The sequence below is a fragment of the Bos taurus genome, chromosome 20 (genome assembly GCF_002263795.3).
Source record: "Bos taurus isolate L1 Dominette 01449 registration number 42190680 breed Hereford chromosome 20, ARS-UCD2.0, whole genome shotgun sequence".
Classification (NCBI taxonomy): Eukaryota; Metazoa; Chordata; class Mammalia; order Artiodactyla; family Bovidae; genus Bos; species Bos taurus.
Genome location: NC_037347.1, coordinates 36894695 through 36921115, shown reverse-complemented (window position 1 = coordinate 36921115; position 26421 = coordinate 36894695). Strand labels below are relative to the sequence as shown.

Here is a 26421-nt window from a genome sequence, read left to right as displayed (position 1 = left end):
ACTCTCTACTTTCCTAGGCACGTGGAATTCCTAGGCGTAATGCAATTGAGTGCTGAACCCTGTGTATCCTTCTGCCATAGCCTCTGAAAGATTTTAGTTTGCTTATTTGTTTACCTATTTGTTTTATTTTGTTAGACTGGCAGTTCTTTGTGAGCAAAGTCTTTGTTATTGGTCTTTTTATCTTTAACTTAGTTCCTGGTATGTTGTATATGATTAAACACTCAATAAATGTTGTTAAGTGAATGTGTGATTAGTAAGTGAATGAGTAAATGAATGAATTCTAAGAGTTACAACAGAATGGACTCTAATTGGACTCTGGTTGCTTTTGATAATTCAAGCTAGGTTTCAACAGTACATGAAACTGGAACTTCCAGATGTATAAGCTGGATTTAGGAAAAGCAGAGTAACCAGAGATCAAATTGCCAACATCCTTTGGATCATAGAAAAAGCAAGAGAATTCCAGAAAAACGTCTAATTCTGCTTCATTGACTACACTAAAGCCTTTGACTATGTGGATCACAACAAACTGGAAAATTCTTCAAGAGATGGGAATACCAGACCACCTTACCTGCCTCCTGTGAATCCTGTTTGCAGGTCAAGAAGCAACAGTTAGAACTGGACATGGAATAATGGACTGGCTGCAAATTGGGAAAGGAGTATGTCAAGGCTGTATGTTGTCACCCTGCTTATTTAACTTATATGCAGAGTACATCATGTGAAATGTTGGACTGGATGAAGCACAAGCTGGAATCAAGGTTACAGGGAGAAATAACAATAACCTCAGATATGCAGATGACACCACCCTTATGGGAGAAAGCAAAGAAGAACTAAAGAGCCTGTTGATCAAAGTGAAAGAAGAGAGTGAAAAAACTAGCTTAAAACTCTTAATATTCAGAAAACTAATATCATGGCATCTGGTCCCATCACTTCGTGGCAAATAGATGGGGCAACAGTGGAAATAGTGACAGACTTTATGTTCCTGGACTCCAAAATCACTCTGGACAGTGGCTGCAGCCATGAAATTAAAAGATGCTTGTTCTTTGGAAGAAGAGCTATGACCAACCTAGACAGTGTATTAAAAAGTAGAGACATCACTTTGCTGACAAAGGTCTCTACAATGAAAATTATAGTTTTTCATGTAAGGATGTAGTTGTGTTTGGATGTGAGAGTTGGACCATAAAGAAAGCTGAGCACTGAAGAATTGATGCTTTCAAATTGGGGTGTTGGAGAAGACTCTTGGAAGTCCCTTGCACTTCAAGGAGAGTCAACCAGTCAATCCTAAAGGAAATCAGTCCTGAATATTCTCTGGAACGATGGGTACTGAAGCTGAAGCTGCAGTACTTTGGCCACCTGATAATAAGAACTGGGAAAGACCCTGATGCTGGGAAAAACTGAAGGCAGGAGGAGGAGGGGACAACGGATGATGAGATGGTTGGATGGCATTACTGACCCAATGGACATGAATTTGAGCAAGCTCTGGGAGTTGGTGAAGGACAGGAAAGCCTGGCATGCTGCATTTCATGGGGTCACAAAGAGTCAGACATGACTGAGTGACTAAACAGCGAACAACAACCAATGATACTACACTGGTAACTATTTCCAGAGTGGTTTCTGGGAGAAAGTAGCACTCATTTTCAAGCTCCTTTATGGAAATCTCCATTTTCTGCCACAACTACTAGCTGCTTTGTGGTAGACATTTATTACTGAGTAGACTTTTTACTCCTTGGAAGAAAAGTTATGACCAACCTAGATAGCATATTCAAAAGCAGAGACGTTACTTTGCCAACAAAGGTCCGTCTAGTCGTGGTCATGTATGGATGTGAGAGTTGGACTGTGAAGAAGGCTGAGCACCGAAGAACTGATGCTTTTGCACTGTGGTGTTGGAGAAGACTCTTGAGAGTCCCTTGGACTGCAAGGAGATCCAACCAGTCCATTCTAAAGGAGATCAGTCCTGGGTGTTCTTTGGAAGGACTAATGCTAAAGCTGAAACTTCAATACTTCGGCCACCTCATGCAAAGAGTTGACTCATTGGAAAAGACCCTGATGCTGGGAGGGATTGGGGGCAGAAGTAGAAGGGGACGACAGAGGATGAGATGGCTGGATGGCATCACCGACTTGATGGACATGAGTCTGGGTGAACTCCAGGAGTTGGTGATGGACAGGGAGGCCTGGCGTGCTGGAATTCATGGGGTCACAAAGAGTCGGACATGACTGAGTGACTGAACTGAACTGAGACTTTTTTATTTTGGCTCAAAGTACTACACATATCTAACTTTTAAAATTTATGACAAATTTATTCCAGAAAGGTTATTAATGATTTTCAGTTCTTTTGAAAACACTGTAAGGATGTATGTACATCAGATGGAATTGCTCATGTTATTCCAGATATGTTTGCTATCATTGTTCTTATTGAGGTAAACAAAAGAGCCTGGGAAATAATCCTTTGGTTGGCATTTAAAATCAACCAAAACAGAAACTGGTATCTTTTCCCATCTTCCATTAAGAGTGTAGCTCTTGTTACGAATTTTGGCAGTAAATGACTTCATTGAGGTCTTGTAGTTTATGATGTCCTCTGGCAGGGAAATCTTGAAAATGTTTTACTGTTATAGCAAATTTCACACTAAGCCATATTTCAAAAAGTCATTAGTAAAAGTTCTGGACAAAGAACAGTCACCATCAAGTGATATGCTACCAAAAGATGGATAGCTACTATTTTAGATGATTTAGTTGTGCCAATTATATGGGCTTTTTATGAGTTATGCCCTACATGATTTCCAGTAAAACTTTGATTTTAAATGTAAACAATATTTATTTAAATATTTAATTTACTCCTAATGTAAATACTAAGTTGTTCTGTGTTCTTGCAAGTTTTTTCTTTAAATGTCAAAAATTGTCTATATATAGGCACATTCTGCATTGAACTCAGTGAAATAATTTTCATCCTTCCTTTTGGTGACAGTGTTTCTCTTTCCTGAGTGATAAAATAGTCATTGGTTATGAAATGATAGTAATAGATTCTTCTCAAAGTAAAACAATTGAACTGTTCTCTTGTTTCTTTTAGGAGTACTTAGCACCTTTACATGAGTTTTTATTACTTACAAATATTGTCAACTGCAAAGGAAGCAGTGGTTTACATAATTAATATAGAGGCAGTCCAGAATTCATTTGTTCAACTTTTAAATTATTTTGAAATTTGTGTTGGAATATTGGTATATCTGAAATGGGTGTGTGTGGGACTTTCTAAGAGATCGTGAACCATTCTGTAATATCTTTGTCTTGAAATAAACTGCAAGCTCTCCTGCAGTTCCTTGGGTTACTGTGAGGTCAGTGTTTTTGTGCAGTGCCTCTGGGTTCCTGATCTTTACTGATCTGTGGTGCTAATGAACTATAGCCACTTTCAGAGGCAAACAAGTCTAAAACAAAACCACCTTTATTTCTCTATACTTGCAAGTTTATATGTGCTTTTTTAGTCTGGGACAGGATCATTTGGTCTTTAAAGGTTTTTACTTTTGGGAAATTGCCAGTTATCTTTGACTGTCACTCAGCAGACTCACCTGATGGATAGCACCTACCTGCTCTTCTTTATAGACATAAACACTAATGTTTGAGGTAAATTAAAGATTATCTAATGTGATTTACAAGGTAGACATTGTTAACAGCCATTAATTCACTCTAAAAACTTTTGTGTGCCTGCATTATACCAGGTGTTTTATAGATTAGGGACCTAGAGACAATATGTGTGTGTGTATGTGTGTGTACTCACAGTCTTTGAGAAGTATCTCTTTTGCCGTTTGGTTAGGGAACGGTGTGGAGACAGAGAGGTAAAAAACAACGATGTTTTATGATAGGTTCTGTGGGGCTTCCCTGGTGGCTCAGTGGGTACAGAATCCACCTGCAATGCAGGAGATGCACCCAGACATGGGTTTGATCCCTGGATTGGGAAGACCCCGGGAAGAGGGTATGGCAACCCACTCCTGTATTCTTGCCTGGAGAATCCCATAGACAGAGAAGCCTGGTGGGCTACAGTCCATGGGGTCACAAAGAGTCGGACACGACCAAAGCGAATGAGCATACACACACGAGACAAGGTGAAGTTGTTATGAGAGTACGGTATTCTTGCCTGGAGAATCCCCATGGACAGAGGAGCCTGGCAGGCTACAGTCCATGAGGTAGCAAAGAGTTGGACATGATTGACTGACTAAGCATAGCACAGCACAGAAGGGAGTAGGTCACATCTGAATTGAGTCTTAAAGGGTGAGTAGAAATTAGCCAAATATAGAGGAGGCGAAGCCTAGAAATAGACTAATATGACCAGAGAGACAGACAGGAGCTATGCCTTAGAATAAATGATGGCTGTCACTTATTTAGCAACTACTTTGTGCCAGACTCTGTATTATGACCTTTACAACACTTAATTCACAATAACCTACGGGACAGATGTTGTTATCCTCTTTGCAAATAAGGAAACTGAAAGTCATTACTCTTCTGAGGTTATGACAGGGTTAATGAGTATCAGAGCTTGATTTTAAAACCCTAGATTTTCTGGCTTTTTGTCAAGGCTGATTCCTCCCAAGAAGGAACATTTTTCAAGGTGGAGGAAATAGTTACAAAGCTATCATGCTGATGAAAGGTCAGATGTGCCGGTTAAGGTCTGTGAAGTGTCCTGGGGCATTAATAATATTTATTCATTCAACAAATATTTACTAAGGGTCCCTTAAGTGCTAAAAACTCTGCTAGACATTAGGAATTAAATGACAAATGCTTAAATGGTAGAGGTAGAAGGTGAAAGAAAGTAGAGGCACTGAGTGTAAATGTAGTGTGAGGAAAGAAAAAATAAAGAAAAGATAATGATACAGCAGTAAACATAGGGGGAAGTTAGTGTTTGCGTGCTTTAATATGGGAAGTACTTTAATTGTTCATATGCTGAGAAGAGAGAGCCATAGTAGGGGAAAGATTTAAGATAAACTAGAATGAACTGGTGATTGATTCGTTCATCAATGATCCTGAAGAAGGAGGAAAGTCAGAAACCAGTCTGTAGATTGCACATGTTTAATTAAGTAGATTGCAAGATAATCCTAGCATGAAGTTGTAATGACTGTATAATTTTAGTATAGTAACCCTACACTTGGATAACGGAGACTTGATTAAACAATGAAACATCTTACGTAAATGATCGCTGTGACCTCTTATGTCTGGTTTATGCATCCATCGCCTCTGTCCCTCCATTGTTCTGTCCATACCCTTTTTAACATAACATGCAGAGTTATTGGTGTTCCCTCTTGGGAGGGGAGATGAGTAGAGGCTGTGTCTAATGCTACTTAGCATCTGGTATAATCCCACTTTAATAAAGGCTTTTTGAATTGATCAGTCACTGAATTCCGTATTTGTACCATTTGAATATTAGCTTTTTGTTTTTTAATCTTTTATGGGTTAAAAGGTATATATCCTGTGCAAATTCTAAGATAAATGTGTTGTCTATTATAAGTTAAGTGCATAAATACTTTAAGGTATGCCCAAGTACCAATGAAAAGAGGACTTTAAGAATTTTCTGTATGGAGAGGATCTTAAAGTTTCATACAACCTAAAGAATTTCTTAGGTTTAGCTTTTTAGAGATATAAGATAAATTTATTATCAGCTCAGAGTGACCAATTGTAATCTATCTAGAAGTTGAGAAATGATATACTCACACTTTTTATTTCCAGTTTTTTAAAGTTTTGTGTTAAAAAGCCAGTGATGCAATTTTTAAAAATTAAATTTCCTGTGAATGTATGTAGTTCCTCTCAAATATGGTATATTACTTTTTTTTAATTTTTATTTTATTTTTAAACTTTGCAATATTGTATTGGTTTTGCCAAATATCAAAATGAATCCACCACAGGTATACATGTGTTCCCCATCCTGAACCCTCCTCCCTCCTCCCTCCCCGGTATATTACTTTTTAATGTCATGGAATTTTCTTTTTTCAGAATCCTGTCCGAAAGATCCCTGACTCACATGAAATAACGCTAAAGCATGGCACTAAGACAGTAAGTTTTAAAAATTTAATTATTTTCCCTCAATGACAGGCTCTCATGGAAAAGTGAACTAAAATGATATACTTATATTAAGGCCATTATACAATCAACTGATATCACAAAGAAATTGTGATAGACATTTCCTTAATGATGGACATTAAGGAAAACAGATTACCTTTCTGTTCAGTCAAAATAGCCATTGCATTTCATTTAAAATAGGAACACTTATTCATTAAGGAAATTGTTATTGTTATTGTTAAGGAAATTTTCATGGTTATTGTTGGCTTTAAAACCTCTTTCTTCAATATAGGAACACTGTAAATGAAAGAAAGAAATGAAACTCAAATACTTTTTTGTATTATAGTGTGGGAAAATTTCTCATTACTGTTAACTTCATTTCTGTATCAGTAAGAGGCCTGAGTTCATTTTTTAGGTGGAAGTTGAGATAAGAAATGAACATAAGCTTAGTATGACTCTAAAGATTACATTCCTTAGATTTATGGATTATATTTTATAATTGTCACATTTATTTATGTTATTTAAAAATTCAGTTCAGTTCAGTCGCTCAGTCGTGTCTGACTCTTTGTGACACCATGAACTGCAGCACACCAAGCCTCCCTATCCATCACCAACTCCCAGAGTCCACCCAAACCCATGTCCATTGAGTCAGTGATGCCATCCAACCATCTTATCCTCTGTCGTCCCCTTCTCCTCCTGCCCTCAATCTTTCCCAGCATCAGGGTCTTTTCAGATGAGTCAGCTCTTTGCATGAGGTGGCCAAAGTATTGGAGTTTCAGCTTCAACATCAGTCCTTCCAATAAACACCCAGGACTGATTTCCTTTAGGATGGACTGGTTGGATCTCCTTGCAGTCCAAGGGACTCTCAAGAGTCTTCTCCAACACCACAGTTCAAAAGCATTTACATTTTTAATTTAAAAATTAAAGCACTGTAAAAATTTTGAGGTGTAAGATGAAATCATTTTGCCAAGTCACTTCAGTCATGTCCAACTCTTTGTGAACTCATGGACTGTGCGACCTCATGGGCCGGAGCCCACCAGGCTCCTCTGTCCTTCAGATTTCCCAGCAAGAATTCTGGAGTGGGTTGCCGTTTCCTTCTCTAGGGAATCTTCCTGACCCAGGGATGGAATCCATGTTTCTTAAGTTTCCTGCATTGGCAGATGTGTTCTTTATCCCTAGTGCCACCTATCTTATTGTAAAAAAAAAAAGATTTAATAGTATTTTATTAAAAATGATAGTTGAGTGAATGAAACTTGCTTGTGAATGAATAAAAGAATAAAATTATCTTGGTTTCCCTTTATAATGAAGCAACCTTTTTTTCTAATAGATGTCTGACATGTAAAGAAGTAAAATCCCATAACGAGGCAGAAAAATATCAATCAATAGAAATAGATCCAGAAATAATGCAAATGATAGAATTAATAGCCATGTATGCTAAAATAATGATATTTTCCCCACTGAAATTTTTACTTTTGAAAATATTGTTTCCATAAAATGGTTATAAAGTACAGTGGGTTTATTATTATTTTAAATGAAGTAAACAGTAAATATTATAAATGTCCTAATTTTGATTTTTGCTATGGTAAATATTGACACATAACTTGCATAAACAGACATTTTTAGGGGTTCTCAAAAGATTTTGAGTGTAAAAGGTCTTGAAACCAAAATATCTGAGAATTGCTGCCTTTCATTGTTGCCATTTCGATCTAGTTCTTCATACTATACCTACTTTTTATTAAATCACATTTTTATATTTTTATTCTGAAATCATGAAAGAATTTTACCAATTTTCAATTTCAGTAAATAAAAAAAATTATAGACTACTAGTACTTAAAAAGGAAGCTTTCCTGTCATTTAGAGATTTTTGCAACAGGTAGTTCTGTTAATAACAGATAAATAATACATTTTATTTAAATATTCATATATATTTTTTCCTTTTAACATTTTAAAAAATTTTATTTATTTTAATTGGAGGCTAATTACTTTACAATATTGTATTGGTTTTGCCATACATCAACATGAATCCACCACGGGTATACACATGTTCCCTATCCTGAACCCCCCTCCCACCTCCCTTCCTGTACCATCCCTCTGAGTCATCCCAGTACACCAGCCCCAAGCATCCAGTATCATGCATCGAACCTGGACTGGCGATTTGTTTCATATATGATATTATACATATTTCAATGCCATTCTCCCAAATCATCCCCTCCCACCTCTCCCACAGAGTCCGAAAGACTGTTCTATACATCTGTGTCTCTTTTGCTGTCTCGCATACTGGGTTATCATTACCATCTTTCTAAATTATATATATGAGTAAATATTCATATTTTTTCAAAGCAAATTTTATCTTTAAAAATGCATAAATTAAAATTAAAAAATAAAATAAATGTATACAATTTAAACAATACTTTGTTATTTTACACATTAAAAATCAGAGCTTCTCGTTGTACTGTTAGGTTAACTATTTTTTTGGGGGGGGGGGCAGTCCTGCCTTTGCATATGTATTTCAATTTCTTGGAAATAGGTCTTTTTTTACATGTCTATTTCTTTATATGTCTGTTTTTTTTTAAACTAGTTTTTGTAAAACTGTTTACCCATTCACAGAATTATAGAGAATACTGAAAGGAATTCCCATATATGTGTATCTGAGCCTTACCAGTTGTTGACATAAGGCCCATCTTGTTTCCTGTATACTTTACATTTCTAATAAACCTCCTTTCCCCCATGCCATCTGCCTACCTTGTGGGATTGTTTTAAGCAAATTCCAGATTTCATATGATTTCTTCTGTAACTTAACTTTTCATGTCTATTTAGAGAATTGATTTATAGTAACTTTCTGTATGGCCTTCCCTTTCTTTATTTCAAACTGTGATCCTTTTTCTGTCTTCTATGTGACAATCACGTTTAATGTGCAGTCCAAATGCAGTTCTTTCCTTCTGAGAGGCAGTAGATCCAGGGACTAACTACTTTGATGAGAATGTTAAATACAGCTCAAGAACAGTGAGCTACACATTGGATATTTGTATGTGAGTTGGACCTCAGAAAGTTAACAGGGAAAGCAAATAGTTTATGGAACCAGTATAAGTGATATTATAATGTGGCTAGTTACTTATAAACTCATGTTTAAAAATAATTATTTAAGGTGACTATACTTAGAGTCATTTAGCCATATTCACAAGATAATAATTTCCACTTTGTTTTGTTAAATTGATTTATGGTTTCTACTCACATGACTCATTTTGGTAATTTTAGATTCATGTGTTCTTCATTTAGTAACAGTCAATCTTAAAAGGCTTTCTCAAAATCTTTTACTGAAAAAGTGGATTGTTTTTAAGATACCTACTTATATTCCAAGGCAACTTAGTGTATCACATGAAATTGCAGTGATAGTTAGCTATTCAGAGTACACGGTAGAGAAGCTGGGATGAAGCTGGTGATTCGATTAAATTAAAATAGATAGCCAGTGGGAGTTTGATGTATGACTCAGGGAGCCCAAACCTGGTGCTCTGTGACAACCTGGAGGGATGGGGTGGGGAGGGAAGTCAGAGTGGGGTTCAGGAGGAAGGGGACAAATGTATGCCTGTGGCTGATTCATGTTGATGTATGGCAAAACCCATCACAATATTATAATTATCCTCCAATTAAAATAAATAAAAAAAATTTTCTTGTATTTCAAGGAAATAATATAATAACAAAGTCAAATGATTTAGAAGGTGCTGTCCATTTTTACTTTTCATAAGTAATAGCAGTTAGTGATCTATATTTTCAGCACCTATAAGGTAGGAAGTAGGGTTAGAGAGGAGAAGGGAATGGCAACCCACTCCAGTATTCTTGCCTAGAGAATCCCATGGACAGGGGAGCCTGGTGGGCTGCTGTCCATAGGGTCGCACAGAGTTGGACATGACTGAAGCGACTTAGCATGCATGCATGCATGCATGCATTGGAGAAGGAAATGGCAACCCACTCCAGTATTCTTGCCTGGAAAATCCCAGGGACAGAGGAGCCTGGTGGGCTGCCATCTATGGGGTCACACAGAGTCAGACACGACTGAAGCGACTTAGCAGCAGCAGCAGCAGCAGGGTTCGACAAAGGAAATGGGGGTTATAATAGGCTATAAATAGTTTCTCTCCGTTTAATTTTTTATTTTTTTTTAAATAACAGGTTTCTGCTTTGGGTCTGGATCCCTCAGGTGCCCGTTTGGTGACTGGAGGATATGACTATGATGTTAAATTTTGGGATTTTGCTGGAATGGATGCTTCTTTTAAGGCATTTCGATCCCTTCAGCCCTGTGAATGGTATGTATTATGCAACTTAATATCTTCATTTTTGAAGACAGAGTCTCTGGTCATTTGAATTCCATTTATGGTAAGTTTTATCAGAATACAGTAAGTTTACATGACTGTATTCTACCTTCGTTATTCAGATGAAAGGAAAGTGTACCTTTTATTAAGTTCCCTTTAGTTACAGGAATCTGTTCTAAAAACATTTTCTGTTTTTTGTTGTGTTTTTAAAAAATATTTGTATTTAGAAATTGTTACTTTGTCTAGTTTAAAACACTTCAGTAGCTACTGTGTAATATTATATATATGTGTATAGCATATGTTAAGCCAATAGCCAAGTGCTAGTGGGTGCTGCACTGTGCAGGTATGGTCAGCTAGCATTGTATCATAAAGGGCTTTACGTGTTGCTACTGTAAGCCACCCTCTTGTTTCTGTTTTTGACCACCTTTGATCTTTTAGCTTATTGAATATCAGAAATGGATTTTACTGGTGAAACTTGTTAACTTGCTGATACAACATGATATATATTGTAAATGAGCTTTCAATGATGAGATTTAAAAATATTCAAGATATGTGGATTAGCTGAAGTTATTCAGACCCAGTTTCACTCTTATGTGAATGGGGTATAAATCTAGTTTTGTCTTCAACCTGAACTTGTAGGCTTAATGTCTTTTTGCTTAATCTCCACTTGTAAACTCTGGGTTCCATTAACTGTATAAACAAAGTTCCTGTCTCTGGACTGTTGAGCGTTTGCTTCCGTGACCCTTTTGTGGTGAAAGTGATGGTTAAGGCATCTAAACGAGATGCTGGGATTTTTCTGCAGCCTGTCTGAAGTAAAAATTTGAAAATTCGCTAAATAGATCATGTCAAATAAATAATCAATTGGAAAGGAAAAGACAAAAAAACAAAAACAAAAAAATACAAAAAGCCCTCCAGTATCTCCAATGATGGCTGTATTTAAAATAGCTCTGATGATTTAAAATAGTGATGTTCATCTTGAGTTACTATGATGACCTTTTGAAAATGTACATAAAATATGTTGTTTATATCCCTTTTCCCCACATGATAGTCTCTCGATACATAAAGGGATTATGCTTTCCTTCTATCTTTGCAGCTGTAACGTGACTTGTTCAGGACTATCCAGTGCTTTTTTTTTTAATTTGTATGTACCAGGTCTTAGTTGCAGCATGTGGGATCAGTTCCCTGGGTTCCCCAGGTCGCCTGCATTGAGAGCATGGAGTCTTAGCCACTGGACCACCAGGGAAGTCCCTATTCAGTGCTTTGTTAATAATCAGCTCTGAAGAGAATACATGTCTCATGAGTTTCAAGCCAGTGCTCTATTATTTATTAAAATGTGTCATTTGCTACACTGTTATAATTGAAAATGCTGGAAAAAACCAAGAATAAGCTTATTTTCTCTTCTACAATTAAATTGTTGCATCCTGTATGTAATTGTGAGCTATCAAAGGTTTAGACGGGAAGAAATAGAATTCTTGACAACATATAAAATTAATATAAAACTCTAAAATTGCAAATGTTACGTGAATATTACTCCTTTAAATCATGACAACTATTTAACTTTGCTATCACTTGCTCCTGATCTCTAAGTAATGTGACTCTCTCTGCTTTTTATGATTTTTTTTTTGACTCGTGCGTATATGGTAAGTTGCTTCAGTCATGTCCAACTCTGTGTGATCCTGTGGACTGTAGCCTGCCAGGCTCCTCTGTTCATGGGGTTCTCCAGGCAAGAATCCTCCATGAGATTCTCCAGGCAAGAATATTGGAGTGGGTTGCCATTTCCTCCTCCAGGAGATCTTCCCAACCCAGGGATCAAATCCTTGTTTCCTGTGGTTCCTGGCATTGGCAGGCAGATTATCTACTGCTGAACCACTGGGGAAGCCTTTTATTGGCTCAGTGTATATTTTATATCTATTTACCTATTCATCTATAATTCACTTTTTACTGTAAACAATTTCAAATGGAGAGTCAAATAGAGGGATTAGTACAATAGCCATCTACTCTTTACCTAGATTTAGCAGTTATGCTGCTGCAGCAGCAGCAGTTACAAATATGTTTTTATTTATTTCAGCTCATTTTTGTAATTTTTGAATTATTTAAAAGTGAAGACACTGTTAAATAATCCATGAGTTATAGACTCATGGATGGGGAGACTCAACCAGTGGTTACCAGTGAGGAGTGGGGAGAGGGGTGACATAGGGGTATGGGATTAAGGGGATACAGACCACTGTGTATAAGATAAATAGACAACAGAGGTATATTGTATAACAAAAGGAAATATAGGCATTAGTTTGTAGTAATTTTAAATGGAGTATAATCCATAAAATATTGAATTGCTCTGTTATACACCTAAAACTAATATTATAAATCAACTATAATATTAAAAAAATCACAGACCTTTCACTTTGAAATACTTCAGTGTGTTCCCTTTAAAATGACAGATGCTTTCTATGTAAATGTAGTTCTATTATTACTTTTAACAAAATTCTTTAGAATTCCTCAATATTTCTAATTAACATTCCATATTTAAATTTCCTCATTTGCTCTCAAAATGTGTTTTAATGCTGGTTTGTCAGACATGGATCCAATCAAGTAATACACAACACATCTATTTTGTACCTCTCTTACTTATCTTTTAATCTACAGTGACCCTTCCTTAACCATTTCTTTCCCATAACTTTGTTAAAAGACAGGTCTAGTTGTCCTCTATGAGATTTTTCCTTCCTGATTTTCTAATTGCTTCCTTTTGATATCATCTAAGTGATGATATCTCCCATATTTTCTATAGAAGATCCAAAGGCTTGATTATAATCCATATTGTCTAATATCAGGTGGCATGTATTATCTGGTTGTTGTCAGTATTAGTGACTAGAAATTAAGACTGATCCCTGGGGTAAGTTGGAATATCTGATTCCTCCATTGTAAAGTTAATATTACATACTTGAAATAGGCAAAAACTTTGTGGGAAAATACCTTGGTACCACGTTAATATCCAGATTCTATTTATCCTTTCAATTAATAAATTTAGCATCCATTGATTATTCATACCTGAATCATTTATTTTGTTCCATTGAGTATTGCAAGATAGTGGTTTTCTAAATCTGCTATTTCATCTACTTTTACTTGTTGGCATTCTTCTAAAAGAAGTACTTTTTCTTCATTAACTGATATTAATTGATTCCCCTGAAATACAATTCCTGCTGAAGAGTCAGGATAAATGCTTAGTTATTACCCTTTTATTACTCATTTTTAGCTTACAGATTAGTGTTGTTAAATGAGTTGTTGCTATTGGTGATGATGATTGTGTTTTTTTTCTTTTGCAATTACCAGTATTTATGATTTTAAAATTTTCCTGTGTTTCAGTCAGTTGGAGTCATTATTTTTTTTGTTGTTGTTTTTGATTTTTAAGTTGTCCATGATTTGGCCAGTGGGAGTCCCTGATTGCTGTGTTTTGACATGACCTTATTTGTCTTTAAAAGCTTACTTATTATCCTAGTACATGCCTTTCCAAGTCCCAGAGTAAGGATTTTTCCACAGACAGCTGTTTTGTTATGGGAGTGGTATTCAAAGACTAAATCTGGTTGCTGCACATGTTCACTGATATTGGGGTATCATTACTTCTTGACCTTTTCAGTTGAAAGAGGTGAAAAATATAGGTATGTGTGCTCAAATAAAGAGGTCATTTGATATTTCCGGTTCAAAATTTTAGTAAACTTTTAATTTCAGAATATTTTTTAATTTACAGAAAAGCTATAAGGTAGTTCAAGTACCCAGTTCCTCTTGTTATTAACATTTTACATTACCACATCACATTACACTTGTGACAATTAAGCCAAGGTTGGTGCATTACCATTAGCTCAACTCTAACCTTTATTTGGGTTTCACTTTTAAAAAAGCAATATCCCAAGATACTACATTACATTTAGTCTTCAGGTCTGTCTAGTATCCTCTGGTTTATAATAGTATCTCAGTCTTTCCTTGTTTTTCATGACCTGGACAGTTTTGAGGTGTACAGGACAGGTATTTTGTAGAATATCCTTTGATTTATTATTATTTTTTAAATGATGTTTTTCTCATGGTTAGACTGAAGCTATGGGTTTTTGGGCTGAATATCACAGAGGGGAAGTGCCCTTCTTAACACATTTCAGAGGTACATGCTATCGTGTTTGTAAGATTTCTTCACTATAGAGTTACTTTTTCCTCACTTTTCCATATGCCATTCTTTGGAAGCAAATCAATAAATGCCGCTCACATTTGGGAGAGTGGAAAAATTAAGCTCTTCCTCCTGGAGGGGATGATAATTACATAAAACTTCTGTAATGGTCAGATCTTTGAGTTTTGCTAATTGCAAATTTGGTAAATGTGCAATAAGTTCTTATTCAGTTAATAACTTGATACATATTGCAAGAGGCAGACTTTGGTGTGCCATTAGAAACCCTTTTTTTTTTGACATTGATTTGCTAAACAACTTTTTAGATTAAGTTGTTCACTTATATGAGAATCTATGCATACCAGTTACTCAGCTGAATTCTTTTGTCACTCATCTGCATTATTTCTATTTTATCTGCCAAGAAAACTTGAGGGAATCTGTTTTCAAGATATAAAAGCACAGTGTGCTGTTTTTAGACCATCTCCTCACCTGTAATAAAAGATGTCAGAATTTGGCTGATATCCAAGAAGCAGCATTATGATGAATAAGTGGGTGTCAAAGATGTATTCACACCCAGAGGAGCCCCAGAGCCATTCAGGAGGGGAGGCAGAAGTTCTCAGTTTAGGGGTGAGACTGAGGCAAGGTGTGCTGGATTTGGGGCACCTCTGATGAATTTTGCCAAAGGACTAATGCTGTAATATTCTTAGCCTCATTCTCACTCTCCTGGGACACCTTGAAAAGAGTGATGTTAAATGTTTTCTTGATCTGCCAATATAAAAATCAAGTTAAAAACCGCTTTTGTTGGTTTACCTTCTTTTTGAGACATTCTTTGGTACCTTGAAGTCTTATTTAACTTTGTTTTGGACTTTTGCCCCTTATCAATATTAGGTTAATGGATCTCTGGTTTCTAATGTCTTCTTTTGTCATTTAGTGAAAATCAGTATCACATTTTCTCTGATTCAGTCTGCTGCTGCTGCTAAGTCGCTTCAGTCGTGTTCGACTCTGTGTGACCCCATAGACGGCAGCCCACCGGGCTCCGCCATGCCTGGGATTCTCCAGGCAAGAAGATCCAATCTGCCAGTCACTTTTTACTTTCTTTGTTTCCTCACAGATTCTCAATAATTATGTATTTATATAGATTTAAAAATTATTGATTGAATCCTTGAGATCACAAACCCTTCTGTTGTATTCTCTATGCAAAAAATGTAGATGAAGTAAAAACTTTTCATAAAATATTGAGAATTTTTGAATCATTTAGATAGCTCAAAATAAGAATTTTTTTAAAAATTTCTTATCTTCAGTCCACTTAAAGATGACTACTCTCTGTTCTCTTCTTTTGAAAACATTTTAATTAATGAAGTACTACATAAAGTTATTTTTTCATTCAGAAATTAAAACATTTCAGATAAAACTAAAGTTCTGTCTTTATCATCTTCATTTTAATCTTTTCCCCAGGTTTTATCATTGTTTTCATTGTGTTAAATTCTTTGAGGTTTTTTCATGCAGTTATCAACAAATATCAAATGTATATATCAAAAAACAAGTACATTTTATATTTATTTTCATAAATAGTATAAGGTGGTTGTTATTCCATAATTTTTTCCACAGTATTGCTTGGAGATTTTTTATATCATGACATGTATACTGCTATATTCTTTCTAAATGCTACATAGCATATTATGTATAATTTGCCATAGTTAAGTGGTTTTAAAGCTTTAATTGGTATCAGAACCATATGAAGGGCTTGTTAAAGTATTAAGTGCTATGCCTTACCTTTAGAGTTTCAAATTCTTTAGGTTTGGGGAGGCTAAGAATTTATATCTCTAACAAGTTCCCACTTGCCACCTTGATCTGGGGACATACTTTGAACACCACTACACTGATTAGCTATTCTCCCCTTGATGGACTTTATGGTCGCGGCAACTTTTTTACTATTCCAAATAAATGATGAAATGATTACCTCTATACCTTATTGGTCGTATGTGTAAATTGAGTGTTTCTCAAGATCAGATAGCAAGAAATGAAATGCCTTTTGTTTACATTTTAAAATGTTGACATTGTCGCATAACCCTCTTTTGGTTACCCATTTTGTGAAATGTGACAGGGGTTTATCCCTGGGAGACAAGGAGGCAATACAACTGTGTATTTTGTTGTCTGTGCATAAATTAAGTAACATACGTGCAGTGACCAATCAGTGACAGACTTTGAAACAAGTGCTGTGATTGGCAATTGAAGAGGATGCCCAGTTCTATTTGTATAGTGATTTTTGGACTGACATGCTAGTAGCAAAGTTTGTGCTTTATGCGGTTACTCACGGTTAGTATACCATAGTAACTGAAATTTGAGCTGTGTTGTTGGGATCTGGTATTATTTATCTGAACCATGGCAACTGAAATTCATGCATATCAGAACCATGCAAAACAAGGGTTGCCTGTATTTGATATGAAAAAGAAACTCAATGGGACGTACGGAATGAGTTTTTTTTTGTTGTTGTTGAAAATAAATTATATCCCTCTACTATGATCTTCTTGTCTGCTAATGATTAACAAGTTAATGATTCATTTGGAAACTTGTAAGCCTGGTGTCTTGCTTTAAGTTCTGGGATAATAGTCAATAAAGTGTTTTTTAGTCAGATGAAACATAATTAATAGTATTGATTTAAGTGATTATGCATTTACATTCACTGTTGAGAAAATTTTTTGCAGTTTTTTTTACTGTACCATAATGGTTTTCAAGAGTTCATCATTTGTGTCAGATGTTCAGCCTTTTCAAGTGGATACATTCTACTATTTTTCATCAGGTGATTATTGTTTTAAATTTTCTGTTTTAACAGATGTTAAAATAAATTTCCACTTAGAAAGTCCACCAAAGACTCATAACTGAAAACACAGTTGTTTTTGGCCATGCATTATAGAGACTTTCTTCCCAAAGCATTTTGTGAATGGACGCTTACTGCTGCTGCTGTTGCTAAGTCACGTCAGTCGTGTCCGACTCTGTGCGACCCCATAGACGGCAGCCCACCAGGCTCCCCTGTCCCTGGGATTCTCCAGGCAAGAACACTGGAGTGGGTTGCCATTTCCTTCTCCAATGCATAAAAGTGAAAAGTGAAAGTGAAGTCGCTCAGTTATGTCCGACTTTTAGCAACCCCATGGACTGCAGCCTACCAGGCTCCTCCGTCCATGGGATTTTCCAGGCAAGAGTACTGGAGTGGGGTGCCATTGCCTTCTCCGAGTGTATTCCAATTATGTTTTAGGTTCGTTTAATAATAAAAATGGTCTAACACAGTGGCCCCAACCTTTTGGCACCAGGGACTGGTTTCATGGAAGACAGTTTTTCCACAGACCCAAGGAGGAGGGGTGTGAAGGATGATTCAGGCACATTACCTTTGTTGTGGACTTTCTGTCATTATTACGTCAGCTCCACCCCCGACCATCAAGCATTAGAGCCACTCAATTGTATGAACATTCAGTGTGAAGTGACACAGCCCTGCATACTTCAGTAATTTCCCAGACTTTGCATAATTACAGATTTCTCAAACTGGGGTTTATGGGTGTATTTTCAGAGGCTCATGAATTCTTTTCATTAATTTAAAAATTTTGTTTTTTTCCTGTTGATAATCATTTAGCACAACCCTAATGCCTTCATTTGTTTACCTGTGTGTTTAAAGTAATCTGGGCTCAAATGCTACTTTCACTTTCAGTTGCCTTGGCCTCCTGAGAAAGGAGCAGAGACATCCTTCATAATATAAATGATAAAAGCGAAGTGAAAACTTGTTTTGTCATAAAATGTTATATGAACAAAGTTTCAAAGTAGTTATAATAGAGACAATTGGTGGGAAGATTGAGTCACCACCATAACTCAGTACAACAGTGATGTGCTGTGCAGGCAGCAAGCATTCATTAACTTGTTTATCTGATGGCAGATGAGAGGACTATGGCAGAGGAATATAGTCAGTTTATCTCACAATAGAGAAGTTGTTTCATTCTTTATAATATTGTTTCAGCAAACAGCATCTTAAAATTAATTTGAATTTCTTTGGTTCTTTTGTTTTAGTATTTACTTTAAAAAATTCACTTTATTGAGGTTTAATTTATATACCATAAAATTCACTCATTTTAAGCATGCAGTTCAGTAGTTTCTAACAATGGGGTTGTGCAACCACAATCTAATTATCATCACTCTAAAAACAAACCTCATTCCTGTTTGTGGTCACTGTCCATTTCCACCTCCAGCCTTAGGCAGCCACTCATCTGCTTTTTAGGTGTGCCTTTTCTGGATGTCTCAGATAAATGGAACCATATGTGATCTTTTATGTGATCTAATATGTGATCTTTTGCATCTGGCCTCTTTTCCTTAGCAGAATATTTCTGAAGTTCACCCATGTTGTAGCATACATCAGGACTTTTGTTCCTTCTTATGGCTGACTAGCATTCTTCATATATATATGTGTGTGTGTGTATACATATGTGTGTGTATATATATATATATAGAGAGAGAGAGAGAGAGAGAAAGCATATTTTGTTTGTCCACTCACCATTTGGTGGATGTTTGGGTTGTTTCCCGTTTTTGGCTATTACGAATAGTGCTGCTATTCAACATTTGTGTAACAAGTCTTTTAATGGGCATATGTTTTCATTTCTTTTAACATAAATTGGGAATTGCTAGGTCATAATGTAAGTCTATATTTAACATATTAATAACTTGAAAACTGTTTTCCGAAGTGGCTATACCATTTTAAATTCCCACAAGCAAAATAGAAGGTTCCAGTCTTTCTACATTCTCACCAGCCATCCTCCCCACCCCCATGCTATGCAGCTTGTGGGATCTTAGTTCCCTGAAAGTGAAGTTGTGCAGTCGTGTCAGACTCTTTGTGACCTCATGGACTATATAGCCTACCAGGCTTCTCCATCCATGGGATTTCCCAGGCAAGAGTACTGGAGTGGGTTGCCATTTCCTTCTGCAGGGGATCTTCCCAACCCAGGGATCGAACCCAGGTCTCCAGCATTGCAGGCAGACGCTTTATCCTCTGAGCCACCAGGGAAGCCCCTGACTGGTGATGAAACCTGGGGCCATGGGCAGTGAGTCCTTAACCATTGGACTAACCATTGGTCACCAGCATTTGTATTTGTCTTTTTGATGATAATCATTCCTGTGGGTGTGGAGTGACCAGTATTTACTTTTAAATTCATTGCAAATCTATACTTTGATAAGAGTTGTTAGAAAAAGGAGCCTCATTATATATTCACACTCAGTCTTGCATAGCAAGCTTTTATTTATTTGCAACTAATCTTGGGTATCATCAATAGAAAAGAAAAAGTTACAAGATAACGTCATTTGTTGAGTCAGTGCATGTGTGTGTGCTCAGTCACTTAGTCGTGTCCTGCTCTTTGTGACCCCATGGACTATGCCTGCCAGGCTCCTCGGTCCATGGGGGTTCTCCAGGCAAGAATACTGGAGTGGGTTGCTGTACCCTCCTCCAGGGGATCTTCCTGACCCAGGGACTGAACCTGCGTCACGTGCATTGCGGGCGGATTCTTTACTAATGAGTCGAGAGTTAGTAGGTTAGTCAAATCACGAAAGTTATTCTTGGTATGTCAGGATAGTCCTGGGAATGGCAGAACTTTCTTGTGGTTTACTAATTAGAAAGGAGGTTGTTGACATGATCTGTGTAGAGGTCAATATGGGATTGTGTGCATCACCAAAAGCTTTACTATGAGGTGGAAGATGTGTGGGAAAGCACAGTTAATATTCTTTTGTACCTGAATATATTGATATTTTCAGATATTTTCATTGTAATAATATATAAGCTTAAGGAATTTTTTTTTTGCTTAATTTCCTGGGTTTCTGTTAACCCTCTCTGTCATCAAGTTACACAATTTGTGTATTTTATTTCATTGACTAAAAACTAGTGACCTCTTGAGTTGTGTGTCAGATGTCAGCAGCTCTTCAAAAAGACCTTTCCTAATAATCCTATTAAAAGTAGCTGATCTCCCCACCTCTGTACCACCACCCACTCTATGCACTGTTCTGATTTGTTTTCTTTATAGCACTTACCATTAGCAGAAATGACCTGTTTTTTATATTTGTTTACTTGTATTCCAATACCTGGAATAGTGCTTGGCATATAGTAGGAACTAATTATTCATTAAATAAGTGGTAAATAATGGAATGCTTTCATATTTTTCTCCAAAAATTTCTTTTTGCTTAGAATAAGAAGGCATTTCCACCAAGATGTGCCCTCCTTTTTTTTTTCCAAAAAGAAAGGAAGTATAAAACTGCCTTTTCCGGCAAAATTGAAAATTTTTAACTTAAACCATATCAGTTTAGGGTAAATAAGGAATTGGCAGTTTTTGAAATCTCTGGCTCTGCACTGTTATGATGCATTGGGCTTCAGGTCTCGGGTTGGTATGTTTCGCTCTTTACGAGCTAAATAATATGATATGTAATCTCAAGGTAACTGCTTAATGAATTTTATTGCATCTTACCATTTCCATTCATTTTATATTAAAAGTGACTGCCACTGAGCTGTGATTTCTGCTTTTTAAAATGGCATTTGTAGTCCTTGGCATATATCTATTAGTTTCTTCTTTTGATTAAATAGTTCCAGAGTTCAAAGAAAAAAAAAATCCACCATTAACTCATATTTCGTCTTCCTGAGTAAATGCTTGATTCAGCAATGTAAAAATTTCTGTTACAAGAAATCATAATGGATGAGTCATTGCTCTAGCCATTGGGCTTGGTACTCTGCCTAAGTAGCTGACCTTGTGTCCTGTCTGTCAGTGATTGTGGAGGTAGAAGGAAGTTTCATTACTCTCCCAGACTTCCGTCGAAATGGCCCCTCCCTCTTTCTTTTCTATAGCAAGCTGATTTATATTAAATTCACTTCTTCAACTAGTCTACAGTCAATGTGCATGATGGATAAGAACAAAGATTCAGTGTCATAGAAATCTGCATTTGAATTCTGCTTTTACCAATTCATTTTCTGTGTGACTAGGCAGGTGTGATCACTTTGACCCTTGCTTTCTTTCCCTGCAAAACAGAATGAGTAATTCTATTTCTTTGGGTTGTGATAATAATTAATGAATAATGTATGCAAAATGTGTGGCTCAGTGCTTGGTGCTTAGTAATGCAGTGTAAATATTAGCTCTTATTATCTTGGTATTGTTTAGCATGAAGGAATTTCAGTACACAGATTCACACATTGTTATCTTTTATGTTTACTTCCCATTACTAAGATTTTGTTAGTATCCTAAGATTGGATTGTATCTCTAAACATTTAGGCTATTGTTTAAGCTATTGTCTGTCCTAATTTTCTTTCTGGATACTGGCTATCCAGATCTATTATTTCTTCTCCATTTCCTTTTTCTTCTTTCTGACCTAGTTCTCTTTATCTTCTTTTTTTTTGCAACAGTCTGAGAATCTTTTAAATCAGTCTGTGAATTTCTTACTGTTTTGCTTTAGTTTTTTATGGCTTTTAATGAACTTTTAAAGTTCATTAGCTTTTTAAAAATCACATTTATTGGGGTGTAATTTATATACACCAAAATTCATCTTTTTTAAGTGTATAGTTTTATGAGTTTGGGGAGATGCATGGTCATATTATTACCACACCACGTGGTAGTGGTGATAATATGACTAAGCACAAGTTATAGAACGTTTTTGTTATCCCAGAGAGTTCCTTCTAGCGACTTTGCAGTCTTTCCTGTCTCCTGACCCTTAGAAAACCACTGATCTGATTTTGTTGTTGCCTCAATCAATAGGGTTTCCCCCATTTTATTGTTTTGTAGTATTCTGTTGTATGAATATACAACAGACAGATTATCTGTTCACCGGCTGATAGACATTTGGATTGCTTCTAGTTTCTAGGTATTATGAATCAGTCTGCTATAAATATTTCCATATAGATCTTTTTGTAGGCAGATGTTTTCATTTTCTTGGGTAAATACCTAAGAGAGAATTGCTGGACCATACGCATTTTGTGTGTTAACTCTATAAGAAATTGCTTAACTTTTCCAAAGTGCTGAATCATTTTTACTTTCTTAGGAGCAGCGTATAAGGATTCTAGTCATTTCATGCTTACCTACACTTGGTATTATCAATATTTTTAAATTTAGCCATTCTTTCCCACTTTTGTGTAGTGTTATATGCATGCATGCATGCTTGGTTGCTTCATTCGTGTCCAACTCTTTGCGACCCTATGGACTGTAGCTCGCCAGGCTCCTCTGTCCATGGGATTCTCCAGGCAAAAATCCTGGAGTGGATTCCCATGCCCTCCTCCAGGGGATCTTCCCCACCAAGGGATCAAACCCATGTCTCCTGGATTGCAGGCAGATTTGTTACCGCTGAATCACCTAGGAAACCTGTTGGTGTTGTATGCTGCTGCTGCTGCTGCTAAGTCACGGCAGTCGTGTCCGACTCTGTGCGACCCCATAGACGGCAGCCCACCAGGCTCCCCCGTCCCTGGGATTCTCCAGGCAAGAACACTGGAGTGGGTTGCCATTTCCTTCTCCAATGCATAAAAGTGAAAAGTGAAAGTGAAGTCGCTCAGTTGTATCTGATTCTTAGCGACCCCATGGACTGCAGCCTACCAGGCTCCTCCATCCATGGGATTTTCCAGGCAAGAGTACTGGAGTGGGGTGCCATTGAGTTGGGTTTTAACTTAAATTTTCCTGATGACTGGTTGAGCATCCTTTTATGTTCTTATTTGTGTTATTTTCTTTGGTGAAAGTGTCCAAATCTTTTGTCCATTTCTAAATGGACATTTCTAAATGTCCATTTCTAAATTCAGTTGCTTGTCTTGGATTGGTTGATAAAGTTCTTTATAAGATATGTTTATCACAAATATTTCCTCTCAGTCTGTATCTTGCTTTTCATTTTCAGGATAGTGTCTTTTGAAGAACTGCTTTAATTTGCTTTTAAATATCTGTGCTTTAATTTGCTTTTAAATATCTGTCCTTGCCTATTTTCTGCCTTTGTTAGTATAAACCATATTTTCTTGAAACTTTTTTAGATAGGAAGATTTCCACAAATATTTATTAAATGAAAAATAGTATTCAAACAAATCTGATTTTTGTAATATATAGCTTATATATTTCTGTCTTTCTGTTACAAAGGAAAGTTTAAGAGATTCCTTCTTGGGAATGGACATAAAATTACATAGGAGTAATGAAGAACTTCTGCTTTCTCTAATATGGCAAAACAGCATGAATTGCTTTTATAATTAAAAAGGTATGTTATACTTTAGAAAACAAAAGCTAACATAGGCAAAATTAAATGACAAATTATAAGCTCATAAAAAGTTGACATACATTTTGAAAGCATTGGACTGCTACCTATACATAATACATGAGTTTCTACAAATCAATAAAGAGAAGTATTTGAAAAGTAAAATTTTCAAAGAAAACAACAGATAACCTCAGAAGAAATGCAACTGACCAATAAACATATACTCAACTTCACTAACAATTGAAGGAAAAAAATGAAAATTTTTCATCTTTGCCCATCCCCTGTTTCATCTTTGCCCTGTAAGATGGGCAAAGATGAAACAGATCTCTATTATCCTATGTAGCAAGAAGACAAATTTGGGGAGAAAGAAAGAGTGGGCTATCAGTTATTAAGCTGTTTTTCTAAAGAACAATTTGATAATATCTGTCAAGATGTAAAATGTAAACTGTGTTGATAAGATCTGGAGAAATAAGCACTTTCAGGCATTGTTGCCTGGAGTGTAAGTTAGTTCCATTCTATGGAGGGCAATTTGGTGTTATCTTCCAAATTATAAACATGGATACATACTCTTTGACCCAGGACCCAATTTAAGGAGCTTCTCTGACAGATATATCCACACATGGAAATGACCAAGGAACCCTGTCCCTGCTTAGTCGCTCAGTCATGTCTGACTCTTTGTGACCCCATGGATGGTAGCCTGCTAGGGATTCTCCAGGCAAGAATACAGGAGTGGTTGCCATTTCCTCCTCCAGAGGATCTTCCTGACCCAGGGATTGAACCCCCATCTCCTGTGTCTCCTGTATTGCAGGCAGATTTTTTACCCACTCAGCCATTAGGGGAGCACAGGGACAAGTTTATTTATTGCAGCATTGTATACAATAGCCACAGATATGCTTTCTTGAATTTTATTTTTACAATGAAGCAATGACAGTCTGAATATGTGCTCATTTTCCATAAAAATTTTTATTTGTAGGTATGTTCTTTGTCTTTCATGCTATACAACAGCTGTTAGCAAACTGTGGTTATGAGAAGTCGCTTCAGTCATGTCTGACTCTTTGTGACCCTGTGGACTGTAGCCTGCCAGATTCCTCTGTCCATGGGATTCTCCAGTCAAGAATCTTGGAGTGGGTGCCATGCCCTCCTCCAGGGGATCTTCCTGACCCAGGAATTGAACCCATATCTGTTAAGTCTCCTGTATTGGCAGGCAAATCTGCCTGCCAAATTTGATTGAAGGGCCAGATCTAGTTCCTGGCTGGTTTGTTTTCGTGTTTTTTTTTTTTTTTTTGTATAGACTGGTATATAGGTGGTTTCCCAGGTGGCACTAGTGGTGAAGAACCCGCCTGCCACTGCACGAGACATAAGCAACACGGGTTTCATCCCTGGGTGGGGAAGATCCCTTGGAGAAGGAAATGGCAACCCACTCCAGTATTCTTGCCTGGGGAATCCCATGGACAGAGAAGCCTGGTGGGCTTCAGTCCATAGGGTCTCAAAAGAGTCGGACACGACTGAAGCAACAGCACAGCACACACCCAGGCTTCCCTGGTGGCTCAGACAGTAAAGAATTTGCCTGCAATGCAGGAGACCAGATTGGATCCCCACCTCAGGAAGATCTCCTGGAGAAAGGAATGGCTACCCATTCTAGTATTGTTGCCTGGAGAATTCCATGGAGGAGCCTAGTGGGCTATACTTCATGGAGTCGCAAAGAGTTAAACACGACTGAGAGACTAAATACAAGAGTTGGTTTTGGCCTTTTTTTTTTTTTTTGGTGGGGCGGGACTTGAACTAAAAATTATACTGTTAAAAGATTAGAAAACAGAATTCAACAAGAAAGAATACGTGACAAAGATTGTATATGGCCTACAGAGCTTAACATATTTTCAGTCTGACCCTTGACAGTGAAAGTTTGCGATCTCGTGTCTAGAATCTCTTCCTTGTTATTTTACTTCCCTTGCCTGGTGACAGAGAGGCTGTGAATAGATTCATCTTGAGTCTCCTCACTTCCTTAAAGAATAGCTTGTAGCTGGTGGAACAAACCTATGGTCCAAGGGAGTTTCAAGGGGCTTGGGGAGTAATCCTCTCAAGGAAGTTTCCACTTGACGTGTTGTATATTCTGTTTTCCGGGAAGCTATTTTGTTAGAGTTCTGACTAGTTGGTCCATTTTTGTTTTGTCAAGCCCTGTGTCATCTCTTGAGCATCCTTTTTAGCTGCTAGCGGCCTAATGTGATAACTGTTTTCATAAGGGCAGCCTTTCTACTTTGAGAATGTATTTCCCTGTGAATTCTTGGTTTGTGGGATATTTTCATATAAGGCTGTGTACTCTTTGGGGGAGGTATTTTTCTAATCACTCTAGTCCTTTTCTGTAAAAATTTCTGGGTAGTTTGTATCTTTCAGGTCTTTCGGTTTCTAATTCTGATATTTCTACCTATTGTTATGTTTTTTGAGGTTATTTCTTTTGATATTTGGACTAGGGAAATCTAATGCGTAACTTGGTAGCTATTATTTGTACAAATCTTCTATAGTTCTAAGGAGGACCTTCCTTTTTTTTTTTTTTTTTTTAGTATTTAGTGATGTATTTAGCTGTTCCAGGGCTTAGTTGCCCATGTGGGATCTTCAGTCTTCGTTGTGTGATGCAGAGCATCTTTTTTTTTTTGAGTTGTGGCATGTAGAATTTTTATTTGCAGCATGCAAGATCTTTTACTGTGGTTTGTTGGA

The 26421-nt window shown here is 36.8% G+C and overlaps 1 protein-coding gene across 1 annotated transcript in view; it reads left to right on the top strand.

Moving 5' to 3' along the window:
* The window catches only part of WDR70 (WD repeat domain 70), a 278539-nt gene that overhangs the window by 47780 nt on the left and 204338 nt on the right, over positions 1-26421 (top strand). Inside the window, 2 exon segments of the mRNA NM_001076238.2 lie at positions 5968-6027; positions 10198-10331. Of these exon segments, the coding sequence (NP_001069706.1) occupies positions 5968-6027; positions 10198-10331 (194 nt within the window).